Raw genomic sequence first — 26,691 nt, forward strand, 5'->3', positions numbered from 1 at the left:
TCTAGAAGGGTAGGGGTGGGTTAAGGTTGCCATTACAACTGATCTCCAGACTCCGAGACCAGACCTTCTGGAGGAAATGGCAGCTTTAGAGAGTACATGCTATGGAATCACATCTCCACTGAGGTCACTCCCCAGGACTACCACCAAATCTCCAGAAATTTCATAGCCAGAGTTGGCAACCGGGGGGGGGGGGTAGTTGCCTGCATACATTGAAGTCTACCCTAAAGCAATCGAGAAGTTGGACGAACACAATATGTTAGGAATGCTTTGTGCACACCTGATCACGTCAAGAATTTCTAAGAGAAGCCTATTCCATGGAAACTAGGAAAAGAAGAGCTAATTTCTTAAATTTTTTAAAACGTGGCAACTCAACATCTTTTTCCCCATTGCCTCTTTTGTTGTATTTCTGCACACATCTGAACCATTATTTTCTCAATTACAAATTCCAGAGGAGTAACTGTGAATCTTTTGCAATCCAAACAGTTGAGTGACACTTTAAAAAGCACATTGATGCCCCACAAGCTCGCATGTGCCACAACTAATTACTAATTTTAAAGGCTGGTTTTTCTGCCCTTCTCCAAGCTTTCCACTGAGAACTTAATCTGCAAAAACGGTATGTGTTACTGAAATCTTTCTACCTGAGCCTCCAGGGAGGGTGGTATATAAATATAATTAGAATCCAATAGCACCTTTAAGACCAACAAAGATTTATTCAAGGCGTGAGCTTTTGAGTGCATGCACTCTTCCTCAGACACAAAAGCTCACGCCTTGAATAAATCTTTGTTGGTCTTAAAGGTGCTACTGGACTCTATTTTTGTTGTGCTCCTTCAGGCCAACACGGCTACACACTTGAATCTTTCTACCACAGATTTATTTGTTCTTAGACGCCGGCCTATGTTAAGCCAGCCACAGGGCCGGACCATGGCAGATGAGCCCTGACCCAGCTGAATGCTTCTTTTTGCAAATACAACGGCAGCGGTCTTTTAACCTTGCTTTGCCGAAAGTGGAGGGATGAGCCAATACGGTGGGTGGGTGGTTGTCATAGAAACAGTGATCCCGTAGCGTTTCCCGTAGTATTCCCGGAAGTGATTAATGCGGGGAGTCTATGAGGTGGGAAACGAGTTTCAACAAAACTTTATTGTCCAGGAAGTGAATCCTGACAGTGAAAGATCTTTTTTTTTTCAACAAAACTTTATTGTTTCCGAAGCGGCATTCGGGGCTGTCCCCTGATCTATCCCACTATTATTATTTTTACTGTTGCCGTTTCCAAAGCGGGTTGGTGTCGGATGGCGACTTCTCCGGCCGAGCGTGGCCCTGAGCCGCCGGGCGGGAAGCGTCGACCACACGGGATGCTGAAGCTCTACTACGGGCTCCCGGACCCATCGGGAGAGGCCTTGGGCCCGGCCAGAGGGGAGCTCGGGGGCCCCACAGACATCAACGGGCCTCACTTCGACCCGGAAGTCTTCCTCACTAAGGTGACGGGTTCAGGGCTCGGCCCTCTGGGGCAGCCGCCCCTCGGTGAAGCCCCCTGGCTTATAGGGTCGCCTTCCACTGGCAAAGCCTTGGCTATCATTTGCCGATCAGAATTCTGCTACTTGAAGCTGAATGCCTCTGTGCATGTCTAGAGTGCTCAGATTCCCGCCCCCGTGATCTTAAAAAAAGAAATGTGCTGCTGAGCGTGAGCAGAGTGTCAGTATGGTATAGTAGTTGGGAACAGTAGGGCTTGGGTATACCTGGGTTCCAAGTTGACAGTTCTGGGTTGGTAAACTGCCGGTGACTTGAGGGTGAAATCTGGGGAGGGGACTCACCAAGCCAGTCGTTTTCCACACAGGAACTGATCCCTGTAGTCTAGAGATCATTTGTACTTCTGGGAAATCTCCAGATACAGCCTGGAGGCTGGAAACCTTACTGGGTTCAAATGTCAATGTTTGAAGAAATTATTGTTATACAGTTGCTTTAAGTATCATCAAATAGAATAAAAAGCATATGTCAGAGTAGTCAGGGGAACTGTGACTCAGTGATAGAGTACTTGCTTGGCATGCAGAATGTCCAAGGTTCAGTCCTTGGCATCTCCAGTTAAAAGAGTAGCAAGTGATGTGAAAGACCTTTTCCCTAGACCTGGAGAGCCACTGCTACTGAGACTAGACCACACTGACTTTGATGGGACAAGGGTCTGATTCAGTATAAGTTAGCTTTATTTGTTTAGTTTGTTGTGTGGCCAAAGCACATATGAAATAGTACTGAGAAAGTTCACCAGTCACCTGTCTAACTCTGTACCATCTATTTGGAGAGGCTGCAGGTCTCCAGGAACATAGGCAAAAGAAAGCGGGCTCATAACCTATTACTTGAGTTCCTTTTCTCCATTGAGCCTGGGGCCTCCTGTTTGGGGAGCGGTTCATGGCTTAGTGGTAAAGCATCTGTTTGGCATTTAGAGATTCCAGGCTCAATCTCCAGTTAAAATGACCAGGCAACAACTGATTTAAAAGAACTCTGCCCAAGACACTGGGGAGCAGCTGCTAGTTTGAATTGACAATACTGACTTTGTTCTCATTCAGTATAAGGCAGGTTCATATATACGGCTGTCCAGGAACTCTGGCAAAGGCCTGCAATTTGAGATCCTAGGAGCAAAGGCTGTAGGGCCAAATGAGGCCAGTTGCTTACTCCTCTGTTCTGTGTACCAGCTGCGGAAGGAGTGCCCCCTGGCTCAGTTGATGGACTGTGAGACTGACATGGTAAAGCAGATCCGAGCCCTGGACAGCGATATGCAGACGTTGGTCTATGAGAATTACAACAAGTTCATTTCTGCCACAGGTACTAAAGGGACTTGGGCACCTGAGCCCTCCTGCCATGGTGTAGCTTGGGGTGGGGTGGGATGTTGTGCAGCTGCTGCTAGGGTTTAACTTCTTTTAAAACCCTGGAGATAGATCTTTTTTTCTTCCTCGTCGATCATTGTTTTAGTTCTTACGTTTGCATAAAAAGAGCCCAGTTGGATCAGTTTCAAAGTTCAGGGTCATACTTTCACCAATGGTCAAACTGGTTCTTGAGAGTCAGCTTAGTGTGGTTAGGAGTAGTGGCCTCTAATATGGAGAACCAAGTTTGATTCCCCACTCCTCCAGTTGCAGCCAGTTGGGTGACCTTGGACCAGTCACAGTCCTGTTAGAGCTGTTCTCACAGAACGGAGTTCTCTCAGCCTCACCTACATAACAAGGTGTCTGTTGTGGGAAGAGGAAGGGAAAGGTGTTTAGAGCAGGTCCTTTGAGCAGTTAAAAGTGGGGTAAGAAACCCAGTTCTTCTTCACAAAAGCCCTCACAGAGCCTGAATGCAGCAACTTTACCCCACTGCTTGCCTCTCAGCCACTGGTAGTCTGTGGCATACTGCCCCTGAGCCTGGAGGTTTAGTTTGTATGATCAATAGTTATTAGTGCACTTTTCTTCCATTAATTTCTCTGATCTCCCTTTAAAGTCAAGTTAGCCAGTAGCCATTGCCTCATTTTATAACATAGAAACATAGAATCATAGAGATGGAAGGGACCTCCTGGGTTATCTAGTCCAACCCCGTGCACTATGTCGGACACCCATAGCCCTATCACTGACAGTGTAACCTGCCACCCCCTTGAATCTTCATAGAATTAGCCCCTCTGTCAGATGGCTATCCAACCTCTGTTTAAAAATTTCCAAAGACAGAGAACCCGCCACCTCCCAGGGAAGCCTGTTCCACTGAGAAACCGCTCTAACTGTGAGGAACTTCTTCCAGATGTTTAGACAGAATTTCTTTTGAATTAATTTCATCCCACTGAATCTGGTCCGTCCCTCCGGGGCAAGAGAGAACAACAGCACATTAAAAGTTTATAAAGTCCTGTATATCACTGCATTTAGTTTTCTACCAACTTGGGGGAGGGGGGGATAATCAAGTACAGAAAATCTCATTTTAAAGACAGGGACCAGATGCAGATGGCCAGATGGCCACCTACAGGGAGACCTTCAGCTCTGAAATATGTGCCCTCTGGGAGCCTGAACCATTCCTGCTTTGTCTGCTATTCAGACACCATCCGAAAGATGAAAAATGACTTCAAGAAGATGGAGGACGAGATGGACTGCTTGGCGGCCAACATGGCTGTGATCACCGAGTTCAGTGCCAGTATCAGTAGCACCTTACAGGATCAGCATGAGCAGATCACCAAGTTGTCAGGTAGGAACGTTTTTTCTTTGGTGGTCACTGCGGGGGAAGGAGAGCACTAGGTCCTTGGATCTGCTACACGGCCTTGGGGGCGAGGCAGGAGTGCCTAAGACCGTGGAGAGAAGCCTGGGGAGATCTAGTATGGCAGGAAAAAGCATTGCAAATAGATGTCGATGAGCAGAGGAGCTGTTTAGTGGCAGGGATTTCAAAATGGACTAGAGAACCAAAATTCCTACAAGCAGAATAAATTATTTGAGTTAGACACAAGGACATATATTCAATCAGTATTCATTTGTTAAATTTTTATTTTAACTTTTTTCCATCATGGCACTAATCGTTGGGCATATATGTGGGTTTTCAGGAAGGTCTTCTGTTCAAGCATGGACTAGGCGGAGGTGGAAAGACAACACTATTTAAATAGAATTAAAAATCCACTGTACCATGTCTTCTGAACAGGTTACCTCCTGTGCCTTATCTTTTTAATTCTGAATCTAGAAGGGCATTTACACTACTGCACTATAATGCTCTTCCTTCAGTGGGGTTAAAGGGGAAATATAATAAGCTTCCACCCCAGGAATGTACCTGTATATGTCAGGTGGTAACACTGAGAACATTAAATATGTGATTTTTGGTTGGTGTATTGACAACAAATTACATAAGAAAGTGCTTTTTCCCATCTTGATTGACTCAAGGACCAAGACTTGCTAAATTAAAGGATCTCCTTTGGGATAGAAATAAGAATTTATCCGATATTATTGCCAAATATGCAAGATTTGCAATTAAATGTAGAAGTGCTTGGCTGAGTGTGTATAAGGGTTAAATATTCTGGAATCCTTTAATTAATACTGTATTGCTGTATTCTACTATTATTTTGTTCTGGTCACTGACTGCAATAAACGTATCTATCTGTGCTGCAAGCCGTGTATTTATTAGGACCCTCTGTTCTGAGACACATTTGGTTTTGCCTTTTCTTTGATAGCCACATACAAAATCATTGGCTTGCTGTAAAGCATGACTTGCTGATCTGGAGCCAGCCTTGGGGACGTGCACTCAGTTGCCCTCCCTTTCTGTTGCTGTGACTTGTGGTTTTTTTGAGGGCCTTGTTCTGGACATAGCAGCTGTTGCAGTGTTCCTGAGACTGTGCAGACATGAGGTTGACTCAGTATCTTGGCCATTGATAACCTCACTGAGAAGCAGCAGAGGACAGGCAGATGGGGAAAGACAGAGATCAGGTCCACGTGGCACAATTCACTGGAGGACATTCTCCTACTCAAGCCCCATTGGAGTGAAAGGATGTGCAAGAGATCTGGTACATTTCCCTGTTCATGAGAAATCATTTGTTACTGAAAGGCAGGAGAAAATCCTCATCATGGGCTGACTTTGGATGTGCTCTGATCTGAGTGCCCTCCTCTCTTCTCCCTCCAGGTGTGCACGCACTCCTGCGCAAGCTGCAGTTCCTTTTCGAGCTGCCTGCCCGCCTGACTAAGTGTGTGGAGCTTGAAGCCTACGCGCAGGCTGTCCGCTACTACAGCAAAGCTCGCTCCATCCTCCACCAGTACCAGCACATGCCCTCCTTCCAAGGCATCCAGGATGACTGCCAGAAGATCATGGCTGACCTCGCTCAGAAGCTGCGGGAGAAGTTCAGGTAGGCAGTGACAATGGACAGTAGGCGACCAGCTCCTGTTTGCAGGAAGCCCATGTGGCCAACACAGTCAGGGCTGTGCTTGAGGGTATGGTAGTTTAGAATGATTGCGTCTCTGAGCAAGAAGAGTCAGCTGAACAGTATGTAACTTCTGCAAGTATGTTTATTTCTGGAGTAAACTGAGGAGGCAGAGCCCAAATGACCTCTATGTTCAGAAGTGAGCATGTGACTAGATGGCTCTCATTGGAGAGACCAACGAGGAAGGATCACTGCTGTCATGCCCTACTTGAGGAATCATCTGCCAGGATTTGATGGAGTTAGGTACCTGGACACCTACTCCAAAGGAATCTTGGGAATTTGAGTATGGTCAGAATCTCTTACAGCAGGGGTAGTCAACCTCTGGTCCTCCAGATGTTCATGGACGACAATTCTCATGAGCCCCTGCCAGCAAATGTCAGGTTGACTATCCCTGCCTTACAGAACTGCTGTTCCCAGGGTTTGCGGGGTGGGGTGGGGAGGATTACTACTAAATCCACAGTAGCAGAGATAGGCCCTAAGAGTCTGTCCTTTCTTTGCAGGGATGGGGGCTCCGGTGCCAAGGACTTAGCTGAGTGCGTGGAGCTTCTGTTGCAACTGGGTGAGCCAGCTGAGGAGCTATGCGATGAATTCCTCTCTCATGCCCGCTCTCGTCTGGAGGCTGAACTTCAGGCCCTGGAGGCTGAGCTGGGGGAGGGGCAGCCCCAAAGGATCTCCAGTCCAGCCACTGACATCCTTGAATTCACTGACCGCGGCTGCAACAGCTTTGTCAGCAACATGTGCTTGGTGATCGCCTCGTACCAGGAGCTGTTTGTCAACCGGGAGGGCGCTGAAGGGATTGGCCGCATGGCCCACGACAAGCTGGTGGCCTTTGTGGATGGCCTGATGGAGCGCTACTTTGCCCTGGTGGAGCGGCGCATCCAGCTGGAGAGGGGCGTGGGGGACAACTCGCTGCTCGTGCGGGCCCTGGACCGCTTCCACCGGCGCCTGCAGGCCTTGGCCAAGCTCTTGCCGGCTTCTCAGGCAGCGGCCGAAGGCACAGAGATTGTGGTGCGCGCAGCCAAGGAGCGCATCCGCCAGTACCTCCAGGCCCTGCAGAGCTTCTACGTGGACTGCCTGACAGACGTGCGCCAGTCCCTGGCAGCCCCCCGTCTCATGGGCAAGGACAGCCCCAACCTGGGGGAACTCCTGAGCACCATCTCGGCTTCCATCCTGAACCAGATTAAGTCAGTGCTCACCTACGTTCACCTCTTCACCGCCAAGGACATCACTTTCTCCAATAAGCCTTATTTCAAGGTAGAATCATTTTAAGTGTTGTAGTGGGCATAGTTTTGCGGTGGCCCAGAGAAACCCAAGACAGGTAATCAAAATATAAAAATATCCATAGGCATGTATTGCAAATGCTTGCTCTGCCAGCTTCTTTTTGACTCTTACCAAATAGAAAAGGGCATTCTCCGGTAAGTGCTGGTCCTTTTAGGGGAGGGGGCCAGGGCTCAGTGAGAAAACCCCATTGGGCAGCAACTGTCTCAGGATAGCAGCTTTCAGGCTTTCTGTGTTCACTAACTGGCCTTTCCTTCTTCATGCAACCCAGGGGGAATTCTGCAGCCAAGGGGTCCGCGAAGGCCTCATTGTCAGTTTCATCAAGTCGATCTGCCAGACAGCCCGGCAGTTCTGTGAGAGCACGGGGGACAAGGGCGGGTCTACGCCCCCTGCACTGCTGCTGCTTCTCTCGCGCCTCTGCCTGGACTATGAGACCTCCACCATCAGCTACATCCTCACACTGACCGACGAGCAATTCTTAGTGCAGGTATTTCCCTTCCTACGTATCCACCAGATTTGTATGCCACTTTTCAGGTTTTCAAATGAACTGGGGAGCGGGGGTGCAGTTGTGGGATAAGTTGTCACAGAACACGGAGGGTGTAACTCATAAATCATCCTGCATTAAGGAAGGCTTTTTAAAAATTTCGGTTCTTCCTTTGGGACTGTGACTAATCTGTGCCAAGATCCCACAGGTATGTGGGTTGCAAATGTCAGCTTATAAATGTTTCTAGTCCTCATGGACTGTAAAATTCTGCCTGCAAAGAGGTTAGGTAATGCATGGTAAACTCTGAGAAGCATTGTGTTGCACGAGATTTCCTGTGCTTGGGAGTGAGATTTCAGGGCCACGTTTTAGCTCCTTGCAGTTTGCCATTAGCGGAAGGATAATTAATTATGCAAGGCTGTTGAATTGCAGAATAGAATATTCCGAACTATGCACATTTGCTCTTTTTTTTAACAGTCTTATACTGCCAACTGTTTATGCCAGCAGCTAGTTCAGTCGGCATTCCCAATAATAATTCCAGCTTTGACCTACAAAAAGATGGTCTGGTGTTCTGTTACAGACAGCACCAAAAATTGTAGCACGTTCTCCTCAGGAGGTTTGCTTGGCTCCTTCTCCAGTAGCCACACTTAGGAGGTTAACATTTTACTGGCCAAGATTAAAAATTTGATTTTTTTTTGTTTGCTACTTAGTTATTTTTACATTCTGATTTGTGAGGCTTTATAATTGTATGGTTCCAGAGAATTTGAAAGTTTTTTTGTGAACTGTTTGCTGGGTCAAAAAAGTGGGGTTAATGGTTTTATACAGATAAAATCAAGCCAGCAAGTTGCTAGCACATGTAATCCTTCCTTAACTCTCGGGTCTTCTCAGCCAGTAGAAATGGTGAGAGGAATCCCTTTTATTCTTCACACCAAGATTTTGAAGGCCTGGCTATTCTGGAGCAGAGCATGGCTGGAAATGGAGGTTGTAGCACACCAGAGGCTCATGGGGGAACTGGTCCAAATCATTGTTAGGGGAACTGATTCCAGTTCAAGATTTAGGTGATCTTAGATCTAGGAGAATAAGCAGTATTAGTAATGGGAATTTAGTAGATGAGAAGCCACGAAGAGAAGAAGACAGTTGCTCCATAGGACCAGGCAAAGGCAAACCAGCTCTGAACACCTTTTACCTTGACTACCCCATAAAGTGACAAGACCTGAGGTTCTCCTGACCCTCTCAGGCCTTGCTTGTGCTGATTTGATTCCCCTATTCCTTTTCTGGAACCCGGAGATAATGGACCAAGCCTGGGTTTGCTCACACAGTAGCCCAAACAACAAGTTTTATTAAAAGAGACTAGGGGCCAAGCCTATTGCATTCAGGATCACTATGGACGCTAGATTAGGGGGCTGGGGTGGAAGAACTCTGTGAACGGCCTCCCCCTCCCCCCAGGACCTGGAAAGGCTGCAAGCAGCTGTTAGGGAATTCACCAGCAGGGGCAGCTCTCACACAGCAGGGATCTGCAGCCTCCAGGACTCAGAGGGAAGTGGAAGGAGGAGGGGGGTGGTCAGGAGTGGGGGACAGAAGGTGATTGGCTGGCCACTGGACAGACAGGCAAGCCGGTTGGAGAAAGAGGCACTTGGGTGGGACAGCCACCCTGAGTGGGTGTTAAGTGCTGAGGCACTTACGCCATGTGACACACTCCTCCTCCAAGGCCTTACCAGAAATATGTAGTGGAACAGATTAGAAAACAGTTCCATTTTATAAGCCTGGAAAGTAAGTTGGTGCTTTTAAATAACAAATCTGGCTTTCTACATCCACTCACGTACTCGGAGACATGATCCCCCCATGCTTCTCCAAAAAGATCAGTGTAATTCAGGGGTAGTCAAACTGCAGCCCTCCATTCGCTGGCAGGGGCTCCTGGGAATTGTAGTCCACGGGCATCTGGAGGGCCGCAGTTTGACTAACCCTGGTGTAATTGAACTAGCATTCCTGAATTAGACAACAAAAAGTCTAAAGCACGGTGTTCTGTAAGCAGCACAGAAGGTGTTACAAGGCATACAACATCGCAATAAAACATGTGTGTTTTTCATTACTGACGGGGGGGTCATTTTGGTGCTTCTCCATTGCCCTCCCCAGGACCACTCCCCAGTGACCCCCGTGACGGGGCTGTGTGCTGAAGCCCGTGAAGCTGCCCAGAAGCTGCTGAACCATTACGTCAAGGTGCAAGGCCTGATCATCTCTCAGATGCTGCGCAAGAGCGTGGAGACCCGCGACTGGATCACAACCATCGAGCCGCGCAACGTCCGTGCTGTCATGAAGCGTGTGGTTGAGGATGCCACTTCCATCGATGTGCAGGTGAAGGGAGTCTTTGTTCACTGGCGAAGCAGTGACATATCTCTTTATTTTACTTATTTATTGTATTTATATTTTTATTATTCTGCCCTTTCCCAAAGAGAACTGTTGTTGTAAGTAGTCGTGTGCCAGTTTTCCTCTTTTGAAATCTTTGATGTGTCTTTCAAGTGAGCATGGAATTGGGGTCCCTGTGGGTGGGCAGGTAATTGTGAGTTCCTGCATTGTGCAGGGGGTTGGACTAGATGACCCTGGAGGTCCCATCCAACTCTATGATTCTATGGTTCTAACCCATAAAGATCTCATACCAGTCAAAGCGATATGTCCCGGTGGTTTGAAGGAGAGGTGAAAAGGGCAATTACGTCAGAACCAAAGCAAAGCAAAAGGCACACGGGAAGCAATGAAATGCTCCTCTCATAAGATTAGGTATCTTTCTGTGTGCAAAAATACATCTTGGTTGTCTACAGCATGTGTACCATGTCTGTAAAAGCATTTCACTCATTTAAAAAAAAAACATAGGTGTTTTTTCCCCCAGTACTCCCCATAATTTCCAATTTTTGCATGGGAAAATTTCCCCCCAGGCTTCCATGTCTCTACTTTGAGCTTGTGCAAAGTTACCACAAGGGCACACCCTTGCCTATGGGTAGCCAGAGCCAGTCTCTGGGATCAGGAAGCCATGCTTCCAGGAAGCCTCAAGACCCGGCAGGGGTGGTTTCAGAGGCCTGATACAACCTGAGACCTCCATGTTATTGAGTCCCTTCTCCCATCTCCCCAATGCTGCCTCCCACTGCAGGTCGGGCTTCTGTATGAGGAAGGTGTGCGTAAAGCCCAGAGCAGCGATTCCAGCAAAAGGACCTTTTCAGTGTACAGCAGCTCCCGGCAACAGAGTCGCTACGCACCCAGTTATACGCCCAGGTGAGTGGGGCAGGTGGGAGTTGTCTGACCTTCCTTGTATGTGTTGGATGCTGTCAGCTCAGATTGGGCCTGCAGCTACTGGGTCTTCCTCCCCAGATCTACCTTCATTTCCGGCCATTTTACCTGATTTAGATTAATCCAAAAACACTGTGAAAGAAGACACCAGAGTTTTCTTTTAAATAGAGAGTATGTTTGTTTGCCTGCCTTGATATGCTTGCCAAAAGTGCTTCTGCTTGGTCACCTGAAGGGGGTCCTTTGCTCTTCCCAGGCAACCAGGTGGATGGCTATTAGTTAAACTAATTCTTTCTATTCTCTTCCCCAAGTGCCCCCATGGATACCAACCTGCTTAGTAATATCCAGAAGCTGTTCTCCGAACGCATCGATATCTTCAGCCCTGTGGAGTTCAACAAGGTGAGGATGCTGACCAGGCACATCTGCCTTGAGTTCAATGTATTCTTAGGTTGTACAATTCGGGAACGTTAATGATGGGCCGTCTCTGCAGGGGCATGAAGAGTTATCTGTTAGGGAGGAAGGAGCAGGGCCAGCCGTACCTGAAGCCAACTGATGTTGGTGTGTCCTTGAAGGATGGCAGATTTATTTATTTATGGGCTTCAAATAAGCCCCTCCTTTATCCCCAGTGGGGATCCAGAGCAGATAACGTCATTCTCCTCCCATCCATTTATTATTATTATTATTATTATTATTATTATTATTATTATTATTATTATTATTATTATTATTATTATTATTATTATTATTATTATTATTATTATTCCCCACCACTGTCGGCAAAGTCGTCTTGCAGTGAGTTATATAATGATAAAACCTCATATATGTAAGATTAAAAATTAAAATCTTGCTCAACTCCCCCCCCCCCCCCAGGCAGGAATAACCCAGTGGGAAACAAGATCCTACCCCCACCCCCAAGTTCAGACAGCCCCTGCTCTGTGCCTCCCTCAACCTTTGTGAGAGAGGCTAGGCAGAGAGAGAGAGCGTGCAATTGGCCCAAGGTTCCCCAATGTGCTTCCATATCAGAGTGGGGATAAACAATGTAGCACCTGAAAGACTAGCAGATTGTGGCATCAGTTTTCATGGGTCATCTTCATCAGTTGCAGAAATGACATTGTCAGTTGGCAGGAATACAGGCATTCAGTGCAATTTTAAGGACACTTTTGTGGAAGTAATTTTGTCACACTACCAGGCAGAGCACTCTGTCTGCTCTTGTCCTGAGCCACACCCGAGCCCTCCCTGCTCTCTCCCTGAGGCAGAACTGAATGGCTGCCCCAGCATTCCATCCTCAGTCTCCAAGGCGGGCCAGTCTTCTGTCCATCACAGTAATCACCACTGAACACTCGAGTAGGAGCCTGAATAGGTCTTCTTAGGATTGCTCTCCTGGCCAACAGCAGCAGTGGCACTCAACCTTTCCAGATTCAGCCTCCATGTTCAAGGGCAGGCAGCAGCATGAGCTGCAAGGGTGCAGCAGAAAGTACATTTCACCTCTGCTGTCTGTCCTTCACCCAGGTCTCTGTGCTGACCGGGATCATCAAGATCAGCCTGAAGACGTTTCTGGAGTGTGTCCGTTTGCGCACTTTTGGTCGTTTCGGCCTGCAGCAGATCCAAGTGGACTGTTATTACCTGCAGCTTTACCTGTGGCGTTTTGTTTCCGATGAGAACCTGGTGCATTTCTTGCTGGACGAGATTGTAGGCAGCACAGCCCACCGCTGTCTTGACCCTGTGCCCATGGAACAGAGTGTGATCGAGGTCATCTGTGAGCGTGGATAGCGTGGGTACCAGTTGGGCATGCATGTGCACGTACTCTTGGGTATGCACAGGAGAAGGGGGGGGAATGCCTCGAAAGCCTTCTGCAGGTGCGAATCTCACTTCCAGACTTCATAACCTGGAACTCAAGTGTGGCAAGAGAAGCGACAGTCCTTTCCTGTCTTCGGTATTCAGCACACGCCACCCACACATGTCATTCCACTGCAACGAGGCATCTTGAACACTGGATGAAATAAAACCATGTCAGTTAAAAACACTTGCGTAGGTTTTGGGTTTTCTTTGGTTGCAGTGTTTCTTCTGCTGTGACTCAGCTGTTCAGATGGCTTTATAATAGGGCTACCAAGCCCCCAGGGGAGGCAAGGGATTCCTAGGTCTAATGCTCGCCACTGCTCCAAGTGGCAATAGGAGAACTTTTTTAAATGTGGCCTTGTTTACTTACCAGAAGTTCTTGATAGGAAATACCAAAGGTAGCTCTGTGGTTTTGCCATAGAGCTTTTAAGGCAATTCCTAGAGCTACCTTTGTAACTTCCTGTAAAGAATTTCTAATAAGTGCATGCAATTTTTTCACCTACGATGTTGTGCCTCCTCCCCCACACAACCTTATTTTATAATTGTGAGGATGTTATGTGGGGAGAAGGAAATTGCTGGGCTAAAGACAAGGTTTGCATCTGTCTGGAAAGTGCCGCTAATTCCATTTCCCTGGTAAGTACATCTGCATGATACATTTGTATCTTACATTACATTTTTTTAGAAGTTTAGTTAAAATGTTACAAAAAATCTTGTGAAACCTTCAAAAATGTAGTTTTTGAACCATAGCTTAAAAAATAAACAAACTGCCAAGCATCTCCAGAGGAACTGCTTTATGCGTTCCGCCTTCAGAAATGGGCCTTCTTGGTGGTGGCACCTTAGCTTTGGCATTCCATCCCCATCATGATTTAATTAGCATCAAGCTTTTAAAGCTTTCAACAGCAGATTAAAAATGCTCTGATTGAGCACTGCTCCCAACCTGATTGCTGATTGCATTATTTATGTCCTTTTTTTGCCTACATTTTACTTGAAGGGTTGTGTTGGGTTTGTTTGTTTGTTTGCAACTACTTAGATCTAATATTACCAGGTGTGGTCCAAAGAAGAAGAAGAAGAAGAAGAAGAAGAGTTGGTTATTATATGCCGCTTTTCCTTACCCGAAGGAGGCTCAAAGCGGCTTACAATCACCTTCCCTTTCCTCTCTCCACAACAGACACCCTGTGAGGGAGGTGAGGCTGAGAGAGCCCTGATGTTCCTGCTTGGTCAGAACAGCTTTATCAGTGCCGTGGGGAGCCCAAGGTCACCCAGCTGGCTGCATGTGGGGGAGCGCAGAATCGAACCCGGCATGCCAGATTAGAAGTCCGCGCTCCTAACCACTACACCCAGCTGGCTCTCTGTCCTTGACACATATAAGATCTTAACAAGATCTGTCCTTATATAAGTATGAATGTGGCCCGCTTTCCTATCTGAAGCTAAAGGAAGAAAACCCTCCTTTTACCATTCAAATGCCAAAGTAACTGCTGACAGGGTTCCAGCTTCTCTGAGCAGGTTCTTCTATGAAATTGGAAAGAACACAGAGCTTGTAGAGAGTGAAAGCAGCAATAAGGTTTGAAGGGAGGAATACAAATATCTGGATGAAGAAATCAGTATTTCCATGCAATTCAAACCATAGCAAGCATTTCATAATAATTTAGAAGACAACCATCTAAGCATCCAAACAAAAAGCTTTCTACTCAAGGTACTCAAAAACATGCCAGGTAAAGAGCATGAGGATGTATAGCTGGCTGCATATCTGTCACAAGAGTGTGATTTCCGAGGCCATGGTCCAAGTGACCAATGACCCAAACATTAAGCCAAAGAAAATTTGAGTCTAGTTCTTACTAGGGAAAACTAGCAAGAATTCTGACACATGTGAGGAGGATGTGGGGATTTTTTGTGGGGGGAAATGTGGGAGATGGCTCCGGTGTTTGTGGGTGGGTCAGTGGGAGAGATGGGAAGCAGGGGTTATTTGGTGAGCATGGATTCTGATTCTGCAAATATAATGATAGTAAGGATTTTAAAAGGAATAAGGATCCTTGGTCCTTTAAGAAGGAGGGTTGGGGTGGATCTCTTCTCTTAAGATGCAGAAAGTGTTTGTCTTTCTCTCTACACTATCCTAACATTTCAGTCAAGTTTAGAGAGGCTTTTCCTGGTCCAGTTGATGACACCGGACGTTTGGAGAAAAGTCGATCTTGCCAGTATCAGGGTAACAAAAAATAGAGTCCAATAGCACCTTTAAGACCAACAAAGCATGAGCTGTCGTGTGCATGCACTCTTCCTCAGACAAAATAGAACAAGGATCATGAGAGTACAGATAAAAAGAAAAGGTAAATTATATATATTCACATTCCTTACAAATTTCCTCTTCTTTTTATTATATTTGGGACAATGTAACTATAATGTGATGTAACTAGTATGTAATCTAATACAGAATCTAACTGGTATCAGGACACAATAACAAACAGAGCACCTTGTCACTTGTGGGCATGCTTCCATGCTTGGGTGGAGACGGATGGGGCAAGCAACTAGTCTCTTAATTATTTCTTTTCACAACTGGGAAAGTGTCTGCCACTAATTACTAACATTAACATTTTTATTTCTCCAATGTTTTGTGAACTACAACTGAACTCAAAAGGACTGGTTAGCTGTTTTAGCAAAGAATGACCAGACCGCATAATTTGGATATTATGACAGTTTACTAATTTGCCACTAATTTACCTTTTAGTTATATCTATACCCTTATGATCCTTGTTCCATTTTGTCTGAGAAAGAGTGCATGCACTCAAAAGCTCACACTTTGAATAATCTTTGTTGGTCTTAAGAGGTGCTATCGGAATCAAATTTTGTTGTGCTACTGCAGGCCAACAGAACCACCCACTTGAACCTGAATAAAGTCAAAGAGGGAGAGAAGCAGGCATTTTGGGCAAGCAATAGACACTTGGCTCCCAAAAGTAATTTCAATAGCAGAGTTGGATTAATTGTCAAACATTATGAATAATCATAATATATATTTTTAAAAGAACCACTGACATCCAAGAATGGCATCCAAAATATAAAAGTTCAAAGATGAACTTCCGGGTAAAGGCTGTTTTGATACCTTCATCAGTTTGCCAATTTTCTTTTCAAATAGTGCATTTCAAGCATGTTATCAGTAGGATTCAACTTTGAACTTTATAATAGGAGTAATCCTTATCTTCTGATGAATCTCCGCTTTGAAGTGCCATTCAGTTGAGCAACCCAAAAAGATCTGAGACCATTTAAAGTGAAAGGTGTCAACTGAAAAAGAAAACAGGCAAACTGATGAAGATGCCGAAATAGTCTTTATACGGAAGTTCATCTTTGAACTTTTATATTTTGGATGCCATTCCTTATCGACAGTTTCAGCACCATTGTAATAGAAACACTGAGGACATGATTGTCCATTTAAATCATGCTATATAAAGTTTGGGGAATGTTTTAACATCCTTACTAAACATATAATTATGTGGTAGTTATGTTCACATAATGAACACATAATTATGTTCACATAGCTCCTGATTAAATCAGTTTTATTCGGCCTAACAGTGTGTTGCATTTTGCTTTTGTGTCTGACTTATTTACCCTGTATACCTACCTTGTTGTTCGGTTTACCGTATACAGAGTGAAAATATCATGCCCTATAATATCTTGACTGTACTTCCAATAACATCCTGGCCCTCTAACTGGCCCTTCGGGGGGCCTCCCATTGCCAACCATTGGCCATGTGCAAAGGCTGGCCCCATCCTATTACAAGTACCTGCGGCTTCCATTTATCTCCTTGCCGCCACTAAGGTTGGGGGAAGGCCAAGCACCTCCACTGCAGAGAACACGCCACTTTTGTCCATCTCCTCCTTGCAAGTAGAGGTGTGGAAGGCAGCTGCCTTCTCCACAGAGGCCCTACGGATCTCTCCCTCCTACTCGCTGCCAGCAGCAGCAGGGAAGGTGGCCCCCGTCCTCCCCAGAGCCCTGCTGCTCTCCACCACTTCCTTGCCAGCACTGAAGGAAGAGGCCCTTCACATCTCTCACGCCCTCCTCCTCCTATCCTAACAGTAGCCACTATCCAGAGTGTTCATCAAAGCATTTTCTGCTTCAACTGGGACTGTCATATTCCCTACTATCTGATCCTTCTACCTGGAGATTCCAGGGATTCAACCTGGAAGCCAGCTTGATGTATCGGTTAAGACTGGTGATCTCTAATCTGGAGAATCGGGTTTGATTCCCCGGTTCTCCACATGCAGCCTGCTTGGGCTAGTCATTTTCTTATGATTGTTTTCTCACAAACAATCCCATCAGAGCTCTCTGAGCCTCACCTACCTCACAGGGTGCCAGTTGGGGGGAGAGGAAGGGAGGGCGGTTGTAAGTCATTTTGAAACTTCTGGTAGTTAAAAGTTAAAACCAACTTCTTCTTCTGTCTGCTGAGCAGAAAGGGTCTGCCAATAATCGACAGCTCCTTCCATTGTACTTTCTTGCTTTGGGCTGTGGACATTGTTAAACAGTGTTTATCTGGAACTTTGGAAGGCTGGAACTTCCATCTGACAGATGAGAACTGAAGGGGTGGGTAGAAATTGGTGGCATGCTACACCAGGACAAATTTGGGTCCGGCATATCAGGCTGTGACAATCATGCAATAGAGAATGCTGCCCCTGGAGGTCTCTCCCTTGACCTTTCCTGGTTGTCCTCCCTAGGCACCAAGCCAAATTTGGAAGTTTAATAGGCTTTCACTGGAGCCTGCTTCCTTCAGTTATTTCTCTCCTCTCTAAGCTGGCTGCCCTGCCAGTGTGCCTTGTGTTTCCCTCCCCCACTTGCGTGTGATGTTGTAATTCTCTTTGCACATCACACCCCTGTCAAGGCTGGTGAAAGATCTGTGGTCAAGTAATGTCATGAGCGGAGCACCTTCTGCGTTTTTTTGTGGTGAGAACAAACTGTCCTTTTTGGAGCTGGTGGGGTTGGGGAAAGATGCCTGCCTTCCTAGTCTTTTTGTGGGACTTTCCCCCATTGGCCAAGCAAGCTAGCCTGCTTGGCCAATGGGGGGGAAGTCCCCAAAACAAAACAAAACTAGGAAACCAACAATGCACCAGGCTGGCCCCTTCTGGCACCTGAATGAGGCAAATATTTAGTGGGCCACCTGTTTAGAGCCTCTGTTTCAGCTCCAAATGTTACATAGTTTTTCACAGTCAGAGTAGTTCAGCAGTGGAATAGGCTGCCTAAGGAGGTGGTGAGCTCCCCCTCTCTGGCAGTCTTCAAGCAAAGGTTGGATACACACTTTTCTTGGATGCTTTAGGATGCTTCGGGCTGATCCTGCGTTGAGCAGGGGGTTGGACTAGATGGCCTGTATGGCCCCTTCCAACTCTATGATTCTATGATTCAATAATGCAAACAGTATGCACACATCTTTAAATGTTGTGATCCCACATCTAGGGGCCCCAGCCCAACTGGGTAATTAATAAAGAGTGCACAGGAATCTTTATCATGGTGCCCAGAACAGCCTTTTGAGTGTTCAAAAAGAATCTCTCCTACATTATAGATGGATTTAGAGGGCAAATCTCAGCTGCAGTCAGCAATTGACTCTATTTGACCACTATTCTCTTTATATATAGATAATAGAAATAAAGCCCGTTGTAACTGATACAACGGACACTAGAAGTGGGGAGGGGGTGGCTTCCCTTCAATCTTGGTCCGGGAAGCCCATTGGGGAAGGCAGGAAGCCTTCCCTTCCCCCTTGGCTTTGGAGGCCTTCCAGCCGCCTAGGCCCCTACCCCCCGGGGCCCCCTACCCCCCACCATCAAAGTCTTTCTGCGGCCCGGCAAAAACTTGGGGGCCACTTGCATGGCCCTCCGATGCTTCGCCGGACCGCAACAGGCAAGGCCCTCCCCTCCCCCACTGCATCAGCAGGCCACGGTAGGCAGCCCCCTCTCCCTGGTTCCCCCCCCCGGAGGCCCATTTATCTCTGGCTCCATCAGTGGTCAGGGGCAAACTTGCGGCAATGTCATCAGATCGCTCTTGGCCAGGCTGGCGGTGAGGGGCCTGTCCGGACTTCGGAGCAATCGGGAAGTGCTGCGCCTCCTGGGGGAGCAGTGTGTGCCTGTCCGAGGGGGGTGCTGCTCACCTCCCGATTGGCCCAAAGTCTGGACAGGCCCCACCCACTATCAGCCCACCTACCCCTTACCATTTTATGTATACAGTGAAAGCTATATAAAGATAACAGCCCTGTAAGTAAGTCAACATCCCCATACTGCAGATAGGGGGCCAGAACTATTTATTCAATTTATATACCACCCTCCCAGCAAGCTGGCCCAATGCGGTGTACAAAATATAATCAATAACAGAATGTAAATTAAAAACAGTTAATAGCATTTTAAGACCACTTAAAAACAGCATCTGAGTGGGTTCACAGTAGACAAGACTCAAACCAGGGACACTTTAATTCAGGGGTGGCCAAACTGTGACTCTCCAAATGTCCATGGACTACAATTACCATGTGTCCCCGCTAGCAGTTTGGCCACCTCTGCTTTAATCCATAGGAGTGTCTCTTAACCTCTACACTTTCCACCCAGAGAAGTCCTATCTGCACCTGTACCTGGTTAGATATCTAACCCAAAATATAGTTAAGGCTTTGTTGACCTCAGGAGTCTTGCTCATGAATTGGCACCATGGTGGCAATGGGGAAATGCCAATACTAACAGGCTCGAAGGCCCCGAGGGGGATTCCCCTTGCATTTCCCCATTTCGCAAGTGACCAAATAACATTTTGAGTAAACTCTGGGCTGCTGACGTAAGGCCGCCCTAGAGCGTCCTGAGACCAGCGGAACACCTCACTCCAGGGGGGTTTATATGGGCCGATCACCGTTGCAGCCTGAAAAGGAAAGAGAGAAGCATCTCCCTCGCCTGGGTACCACGATGCTGAGGTTTCATCAAGGAGGCCTGATTTATGGAGCTCCAAGAGGTGAGTAAAAATGGAGCAAGGACCACTAGCGTGGAGACCAGGAAGGATTTGTGGTGGAAATGGCCTATGTGTGAATTGTTACTTGATAGATTGTTGTGATGTTCTTTTGAAATATGTGTAATGTTATAGATTGTTATAATATTCCATGTATATTTATGCAACTAGAAATTAAGCCCGCTGTGGGACAAATACAGCGGGCGCTAGGTCCGTGAGTGTGTGGTGGTGGGTGGCTGGGCAGGTGGGCATAGTTGGGGGTGGGTGGGTGTAGCTCTTGGGGTACCCCGTGCTCGGGGCGACTCACCGGTGGCTGGATGCGGTGAAGGGCAGCTTCGGCGGGGAGAAGGCGAAGATTAGTTGTGGGGAAGGCAGGACTTGGAGCTAGCGTCGTGGAGCGTGCGCAGCAGGGCCGTTGTGGCGGTGGCGAGGAGAAGGTGAGGATCAGGCGTGGGAGCAGCAAGGAGCGGCTGGGGAAGGCAGCACTGTGCAGTGGCGGCGGCGGTGGCAGGCCCGTTGTGGCGGCAGCCATTTTGGGGCCGTCTGGCGAGGAGGCGGAAGGGCAAGTGGGAAGTGGGGGGGTGGGAAGGTAGCGGGCACTCGCGGGCGGCAACAGACGTTTGGGGTGGAGGTGGGAAGGGTGGGGATGGGCACGGTTGCCGTCGTCTGAGTCGTTCGTCGCCACATTGGAGGGGAAGGGCAGTCGCTGGGCGGGGAAGCAGTTTTCCCCGACTCCAGTGGCGTGGGGCGAGCCTCCGCCCTGGCGGCCATCCGGGCAGGATGGCTGCTCGGGAGGACTGCAGAGTTGGAGGCGCGGTGTTTGGGAGACGGGCCAAATGTCCAATAGGGAGGCGTGCTTTGCGCACCTCCCAATTGGAGACTTGGCCCTGGAGTGCCACTCGGAGGAGCGAATCCGAGTTTTTATCCCGGACAGAGCCCGCCCTAACTCCTCCCCACCAGCCCTTACTGCTTTATTTAGTCCGCGGCGCCCGCGGCACCGCGGGCGGTTTAAAGATGTTCCATGTAAACCGCCCAGATGCTTGTGTGACAAGGAGTTTCATGTTTGATTGTTTATACGTTACAGCCCCTGTAAGACTGAACCATGTGGCATTCGGGGGTGGGGGGTGGGAATGGCACAGAGGTAGCAGTTAGCTAGGGTTGCCAGTTGTCGGTAGGGAAATACCTGGAGATTTTGGGCATAGAGGGTACTATTTAGGGAGGGGGAACCCGAGCAGGATACAGAGTCATATAGTCCATCCTCCCAAATGGTCATCTTCTCCAGAGGAACCAATGTCTGAGAGGTCCCCAGGTGTCCCCTGGAGGTTGGGAACCCTATGCAATTTCATTGCTGAAGTGATTTCGGTCCGGAAGTGTTTCAGTTCATGTTTGGTGTGTTCTTAAGCAATAAAACCCAGCATTTTCTACACATCCTCTTCCCCCTCCCCCCTACACATCCTCTTCCCCCTCCCCCCACACACACACCATTTGACAGTAACATTTGTCAATCTACAATTTCCAAATGCTCTCCTTTCCCAACTAGTGTATATCCTGTATTCTTGTACTCTACAAGTATTTATTTATTTAGCTATTCATTCATAGGGAATCTAAGAGGTTTACATTATTCTCCCCTCTCAACAACAGCCCTGTGAGATAGGTTAGGCTCTGAGATAGAGAAGTATCCATGCAAGACTACCCACAGCACTTCCACAGAAGAGGGGGGGATTCAAACTGGGGTTGTCTGGTTCCTCCTGGCAAGTGGCGGGGGATGGGAGGACTTACCAGGAGAAAGAGGAAGGCCCAGGCTGTGTTGCTGCTGTTGCACAGGAAGTGATATCGTCGCACTGCGATGACACTGTGCTACTCTGGCATTTGGGCCAAAACTCTATGGTAAAAAACAGCTTCTGCCTTAGAGGCTTTTCCCAAATACAAGAGCATCACCCTGACCATGCTGGCTCTCAAACAGATGGAAAAATAAGGGCGTAACTCTGCCTCAGATGGCATTGCTCATGCGCCATCCCTTAGCATGTCTTCCCAGAATCCTTATCAAGTCCGCTCAATGGGATTTATTTCCTTAGAATGGCACTGCTGGTGATTTATTAGTAAAGATAAAAGCTGAACTTTGAGCTTTACAGTGTCAGACACTATGCCAGCAATCAAGGGAACCCCCCCCCCCTTTCCTCTTTTTTCTCTTCTTTCTTTTTCTGTTAGATGTCTTGGAGATCTAGACACCATTACATCCCCATCCCCTCACATCACAACATGGGGTTGGGTATTAAGAAGATGGTTGAGCCAGGGTCAGTGGTGGGATTATTAGATTGTAGTGTTGATTTTTGCCGATGTATTGTTGTCCTTTTGTAAATCGGGGTTTTATTATGTATTGTTTTATAGGATTATGTTGTATTTTATCTTGTAAGTTGCCACGAGCCGGCTCCGGCCGAGAGTGGCAACTAATAAATTGTAATATAATAATATAATGGCAAATGAATAAATAACCCTCTCTTTAATTTACAGTCCTCCTTTGTATTGCCATCCTTTTGCCTGCTACCTGGAGTCACACCACAGATGTCCCAGGTCGCTGTTATCATACCAGGATGAATTTTTGGCTGGCAGCCAATTGCCAAGGTCAAAGCCACAAGACGGTTCCCAAAGTTGACCCCTCTACCCAGGTCCTCCTGCTGAATTTTAACCTGTTCTCCACCGTCTTGAATTCTACCTGGCACCAAATGGATTCTCTGCAGATGCTGTCCCTTGGGAAGCAGCTGGGAGGATCCCTCTTTGTTGGAGAGAGAGCCTTTCAGAATGTGGCTGGTATCAAATTCCTGGACCTTGGAGGGAACATGAACGTAACGCTGCACCCCGCTGCTTTTGCAGGCCTGACCAAACTGGAGGTATTACTCTTGGATTTTAATGGCTTCGGTGATAAGGTTTTGGAAAGACAATACTTCCAGGATTTGGTGTCCCTGAAGAGTCTGGATCTTTCGGGAAATCGCATCCGGAGCCTGAGGCCTGATTCATCCTTTCAACAGCTTGGAAAGCTGAGCTTCCTTCGGCTGAAGCTCAATAAAATTGAGAGGATCTGTGGAGATGACCTACAAAACCTCAGAGGGCACCATCTTACCTTGCTTGACCTGTCTTCTAATCATTTGCTCGACCACCACAACTGCACCAACCCTTTCCACAACATCACACTGGGAACCCTAGACCTCTCTTCCAATCCGTGGAATACAATACAAGCCGAGCAGTTTTTTACAAGCTTAACTGGTACACGGATCCAGAACCTCAAGATGCAGTTCTCAGGGGCGATTGGAAGCTCATTCGGTTTCCAGAACCTCAAGGACATTTCAGCCAGGACCTTCTCTGGGCTACATGATAGTGGCACCTTCTCCCTTGACATGTCCCATGGCTTCCTGAACGAACTAGCCCCTTCTGTCTTCACAGCTTTCCCAGATCTCCACAGCCTGTTTTTGAGGTCCAATCAGATTACTGAAATCCACGATGGGGCCTTCCTCAAACTGACTAAATTGAATGTTCTTGATCTATCCAACAACCTTCTTGGGGAGCTGTACACAAAAGCCTTGAAAAGTCTGAGGTCATCACCCCTACAGGATCTCATCCTGAAGTCCAACCACATTGGGATTGTTCAACAGGGTGCCCTCATGGGGCTGAATCTCTTGCAGATCCTTGACCTACAGGACAATGCTCTCTCTCAGGTACCAAAGGGTAAACTCCCATCTCTGCAGCGTCTGATACTGGGGCAGAACAGGATCAGGGATGCCTGGGGTATTGAGCATCTTAGCCAGAACCTAACATACCTTGACTTATCCTCCAACCGCCTGAGTGACCTGGGGCAGCTCTGGGAGCAGCTAGGGAAGATGCCCTCTTTGCTTTTTCTTAATCTCTCAAGCAACCACTTGGCAAGATGCTTCAAGATCCGAGAAGGCCCCAGATACCTCAGAGAACTGGATCTTTCCCATAACAACCTGGAAGATGTCTGGAAAGCAGGAAAGTGTGTGAGCATCTTCCATCATTTAGAGAGGTTGATGGTCCTGAATCTCAGCTCCAGCAGTCTCAAGGACTTACCTAAGGGTCTTTTCCAGGGGTTGGTGTCTCTGCAGACCCTGGACCTTTCTGAGAACCTCCTGCCCTCACTTCCAGAGGAAGTATTCCTTGGCCTACAGTCTTTGCGCACCCTCAGCCTTCATGGGAACCCTATGATGACCCTCTCACCATCTGTATTCCAACCGCTGGTTCTGCTAAATACCTTGGATCTGCAGGAATTGAGCTTGTTTTGTCACTGCGAGCTTGCCAACTTGCAGAGTTGGCTGCAGAGCCATAAAATGGCACTGACAAAACCCGTGGCAGCAGGAGTCCCTTGTGTGCTTCCCCATCCATCTTTCACACAGGTCTCCTTGTCCTGGTTCCTCCTCAACCACTGTGATGTGTGATAAAAGCATCCCCTCCCCATGTGACCAATCGCAGCCATTGTTTTGGCAGCTGGGGAACATCAGTGTTTGGATTGGCATGCTGTGGATGCTCAGAGGCTAGTTTCACACAGCTTTCTCAGGAGGACACAAGCTACAAAACTCATCTCAAAGCTAGCTTCCAGTCTGTCTGCTTAGAAGAATGGCATTTGAGTCCACTGTGCAGCTTGACATGTTCCATGGTAAATCGCCTCTAGCAGGGAGGCATTTCCACCAACAGAACTACCTCATCTCATCCCACCCCACTGAATTCTCCCTAAATTTTTCCCCAAAGAGTGCTGATCTTGGTGGAAGGGGATTAGCATGAGGGGTGAATTGGGAAACCAGGGAGCCACCTTTCTTTAGTAGAAGTTTACACTGTGATCCAAGCCATTATTTCTCAGACAAAAATTCTATAACGGTTTGCAGGGGGGAGGGGTTGCTAGATCCAGTTTGGGAAACTCCTGGAGCTTGGGGAGGATCAGGACATCAGGGGGGCACAAGGCCACAGAGCCCACGTTCCGAAAGCTCCATTTTCTCCAGGGGAACTGGTCTCTGCAGTCGAGCTGTAATTCCAGGAGATCCCCTGGAGACTGGTTTCTATAGAAACTTTAAATGTTAAATATATGTATAAAAATATTTCCCCCCTCAGATCCTATATAGTGTCACATTCTCAGTGGATGCACAATTTCCATAGACCAGGCGTTCTCAACCAGGGTTTCGTAAAACCCTGGGGTTTCTTGATGGCCATGAAAAGGATTCCTGAATGGGGGTGGGGTGTTAATTATTTTAATTTTTTTTAAAGTTTGTTAAACATTTATTTGGTGATATGACCTGCCCCCCCTCCCAAAATGGCCAATGATGGGCCTGGAGGGGGTGAGAAGGGGAGGGGTCCTGAGTGGGCATGTCCACAGTTATGCTTCCCAACCATATCCTACATAATTGGGCCACTTCTGGGGTTTCCTAAAGCCTGAAGAATGTTTCAGGGGTTTCTCAATGGTAAAAAAGTTGGGACATGTTGCCATAGACCACTTCCCCCCCCCCCATTGTTTATAAGATAGTGCAAAATTAGGGCAGATCTGGGTTTAGATCCCTCACTCTCAGACCTGAAACTCCTTGAGTGACCTTGTCTCTCAACCTGACCTATTTCACAGGACTCTTGTGATGATAAAACGGGGTGGGGGAGGAAAAACACCATCTATGCTGCCCTGAGTTCTTTGCAGGAGCGGTGGGATTAAAAAGTTACAGACAGGAAGACTGTTTCTAAAGGTTTGTATTCTCAGGTGCTGTTCATCTGAGCAAAGCCTTCTGAAGTTTCCACTCGGCAAATAGGGATGTCAACTTCCAGGTAGGATTTTGGGATCCCCCAGAATTACAGTTTATCTCCAGACTACAGAGTTCAATTCCCCTGGAGAAAATGTCTGCTTCAGAGGGGGACTCCATAACATTCTACCCCTAAATCACACCCATTCTTGGCTCCACCCCCAAAGTCTCCAGTAATTTCCTAACCCAGAGCTGGCAACCCTACCTATAAATGGGCAAGATCGACAACTGCCCTTCCACGGATTCTCTGTTATGGCTCCCACCTGGTAGAACAGTCTGATAAAATCGGGAAGGATTCCACACTCCTATCATTCCACAGAAAGCGTAAGGACGAATTATTCAAAAGGGCATTTTTATAAGATGAAGAAGGTTATAGTTGATGTCAGTGGCACTTAAGCAGTCTCTGTTGTATATGTTATGCTGTATTTATTGCATGTTTTGCTAATCTTTGTAATTATCCATCATATCTAATGTCCCACGGCATTGACCTACCTAGCTCTGGATTTATTGTATTTTGCTGTGTCTACCGTGGGATTCCCTAGTTCTATGTAGGTTGTATGTATTATCTTGTCTTTTAGTCATAGTCTGCATTAACTGTCAGTGAGAAAAGTGGACAAGAAATGAAATACATAAATAAATTTCATATTCCTGTGCAAAACTGCTGTTGGTTTACTTGGCTGCATTTGGCTCATAATTGTGAGAATCACCTATCACTCCCGATAGATAGATAGATAGATAGATAGATTTATTTGTATATAGCCATAGGCCTTTACAAAATAGCAAGATTTCATTTAGTAAACTCCAGAATAGTGCCCACCAGGCATGTTGCAGAGGCTCTAATGGTGTCAACTTCATTTGGTAAAAGAAGGCAGTTTATTGAAGCGAGACAATTAGCTCATCACGGGGTTCTTGCTAAGACTGAGGTCCCCGGGCAAGTACTTTATTTTTCCCCTATCAGCTAAAAGCGCCCAACCCTTCCTGACGCCAAATGGATTTAGGCAGAACAGCCCTTGTTCCCTGCTTGTAATCATCCTCCTGTTTGTATCTCCACCTTGTTATCCCACCTGGGGGCTAGTCTCCTTAGCTCTGCTGCCAATAGAAGTCTCTTATGATGCTCTGCTCCGCCTGCTGGGGGAGGCGCAGGAGACTTCCTGATGAGATGCATGGTGGTATCAGAAATTGGCAGGGGGGCGGGG

General features: G+C 47.3%; 2 protein-coding genes and 1 long non-coding RNA gene across 5 annotated transcripts; 2 read left to right on the plus strand and 1 right to left on the minus strand.

Annotated features, from left to right (window-relative positions):
- The first annotated feature begins 42 nt into the window (after positions 1–42).
- Positions 43–12,951, plus strand: VPS51 (VPS51 subunit of GARP complex). 3 transcript variants are annotated; one of them, XM_077327203.1, is made up of 10 exons: positions 43–613; positions 2,682–2,811; positions 4,042–4,188; positions 5,602–5,821; positions 6,397–7,150; positions 7,446–7,661; positions 9,789–10,007; positions 10,795–10,916; positions 11,240–11,327; positions 12,438–12,951. In XM_077327203.1, the coding sequence occupies exons 2-10, from the start codon at positions 2,712–2,714 to the stop codon at positions 12,696–12,698; spliced, it is 2,127 nt and encodes a 708-aa protein (XP_077183318.1). In that variant the 5' UTR covers positions 43–613; positions 2,682–2,711; the 3' UTR covers positions 12,699–12,951. The 3 variants fall into 3 exon arrangements, with proteins under 3 accessions (XP_077183318.1, XP_077183310.1, XP_077183329.1); XM_077327195.1 differs by lacking the exon at positions 43–613 and adding an exon at positions 1,114–1,475; XM_077327214.1 differs by lacking the exon at positions 43–613 and adding an exon at positions 1,484–1,689.
- LOC143832597 (uncharacterized) lies at positions 11,265–21,662 on the minus strand. Its single transcript, XR_013229327.1, has 3 exons — positions 21,492–21,662; positions 11,975–12,918; positions 11,265–11,412 (listed from the first exon to the last, which is right to left on the minus strand). It is a non-coding gene; the product is annotated as an uncharacterized LOC143832597 (long non-coding RNA).
- LOC143832591 (toll-like receptor 5) lies at positions 19,434–26,103 on the plus strand. The gene is made up of 2 exons (XM_077327226.1): positions 19,434–19,718; positions 22,224–26,103. Exons 1-2 carry the CDS (start codon positions 19,607–19,609, stop codon positions 24,155–24,157), a joined length of 2,046 nt encoding a protein of 681 aa, XP_077183341.1. The 5' UTR covers positions 19,434–19,606; the 3' UTR covers positions 24,158–26,103.
- Positions 26,104–26,691: the final 588 nt, after the last annotated feature.

The sequence above is a fragment of the Paroedura picta genome, chromosome 1 (genome assembly GCF_049243985.1).
Source record: "Paroedura picta isolate Pp20150507F chromosome 1, Ppicta_v3.0, whole genome shotgun sequence".
Lineage (NCBI taxonomy): Eukaryota > Metazoa > Chordata > Lepidosauria > Squamata > Gekkonidae > Paroedura > Paroedura picta.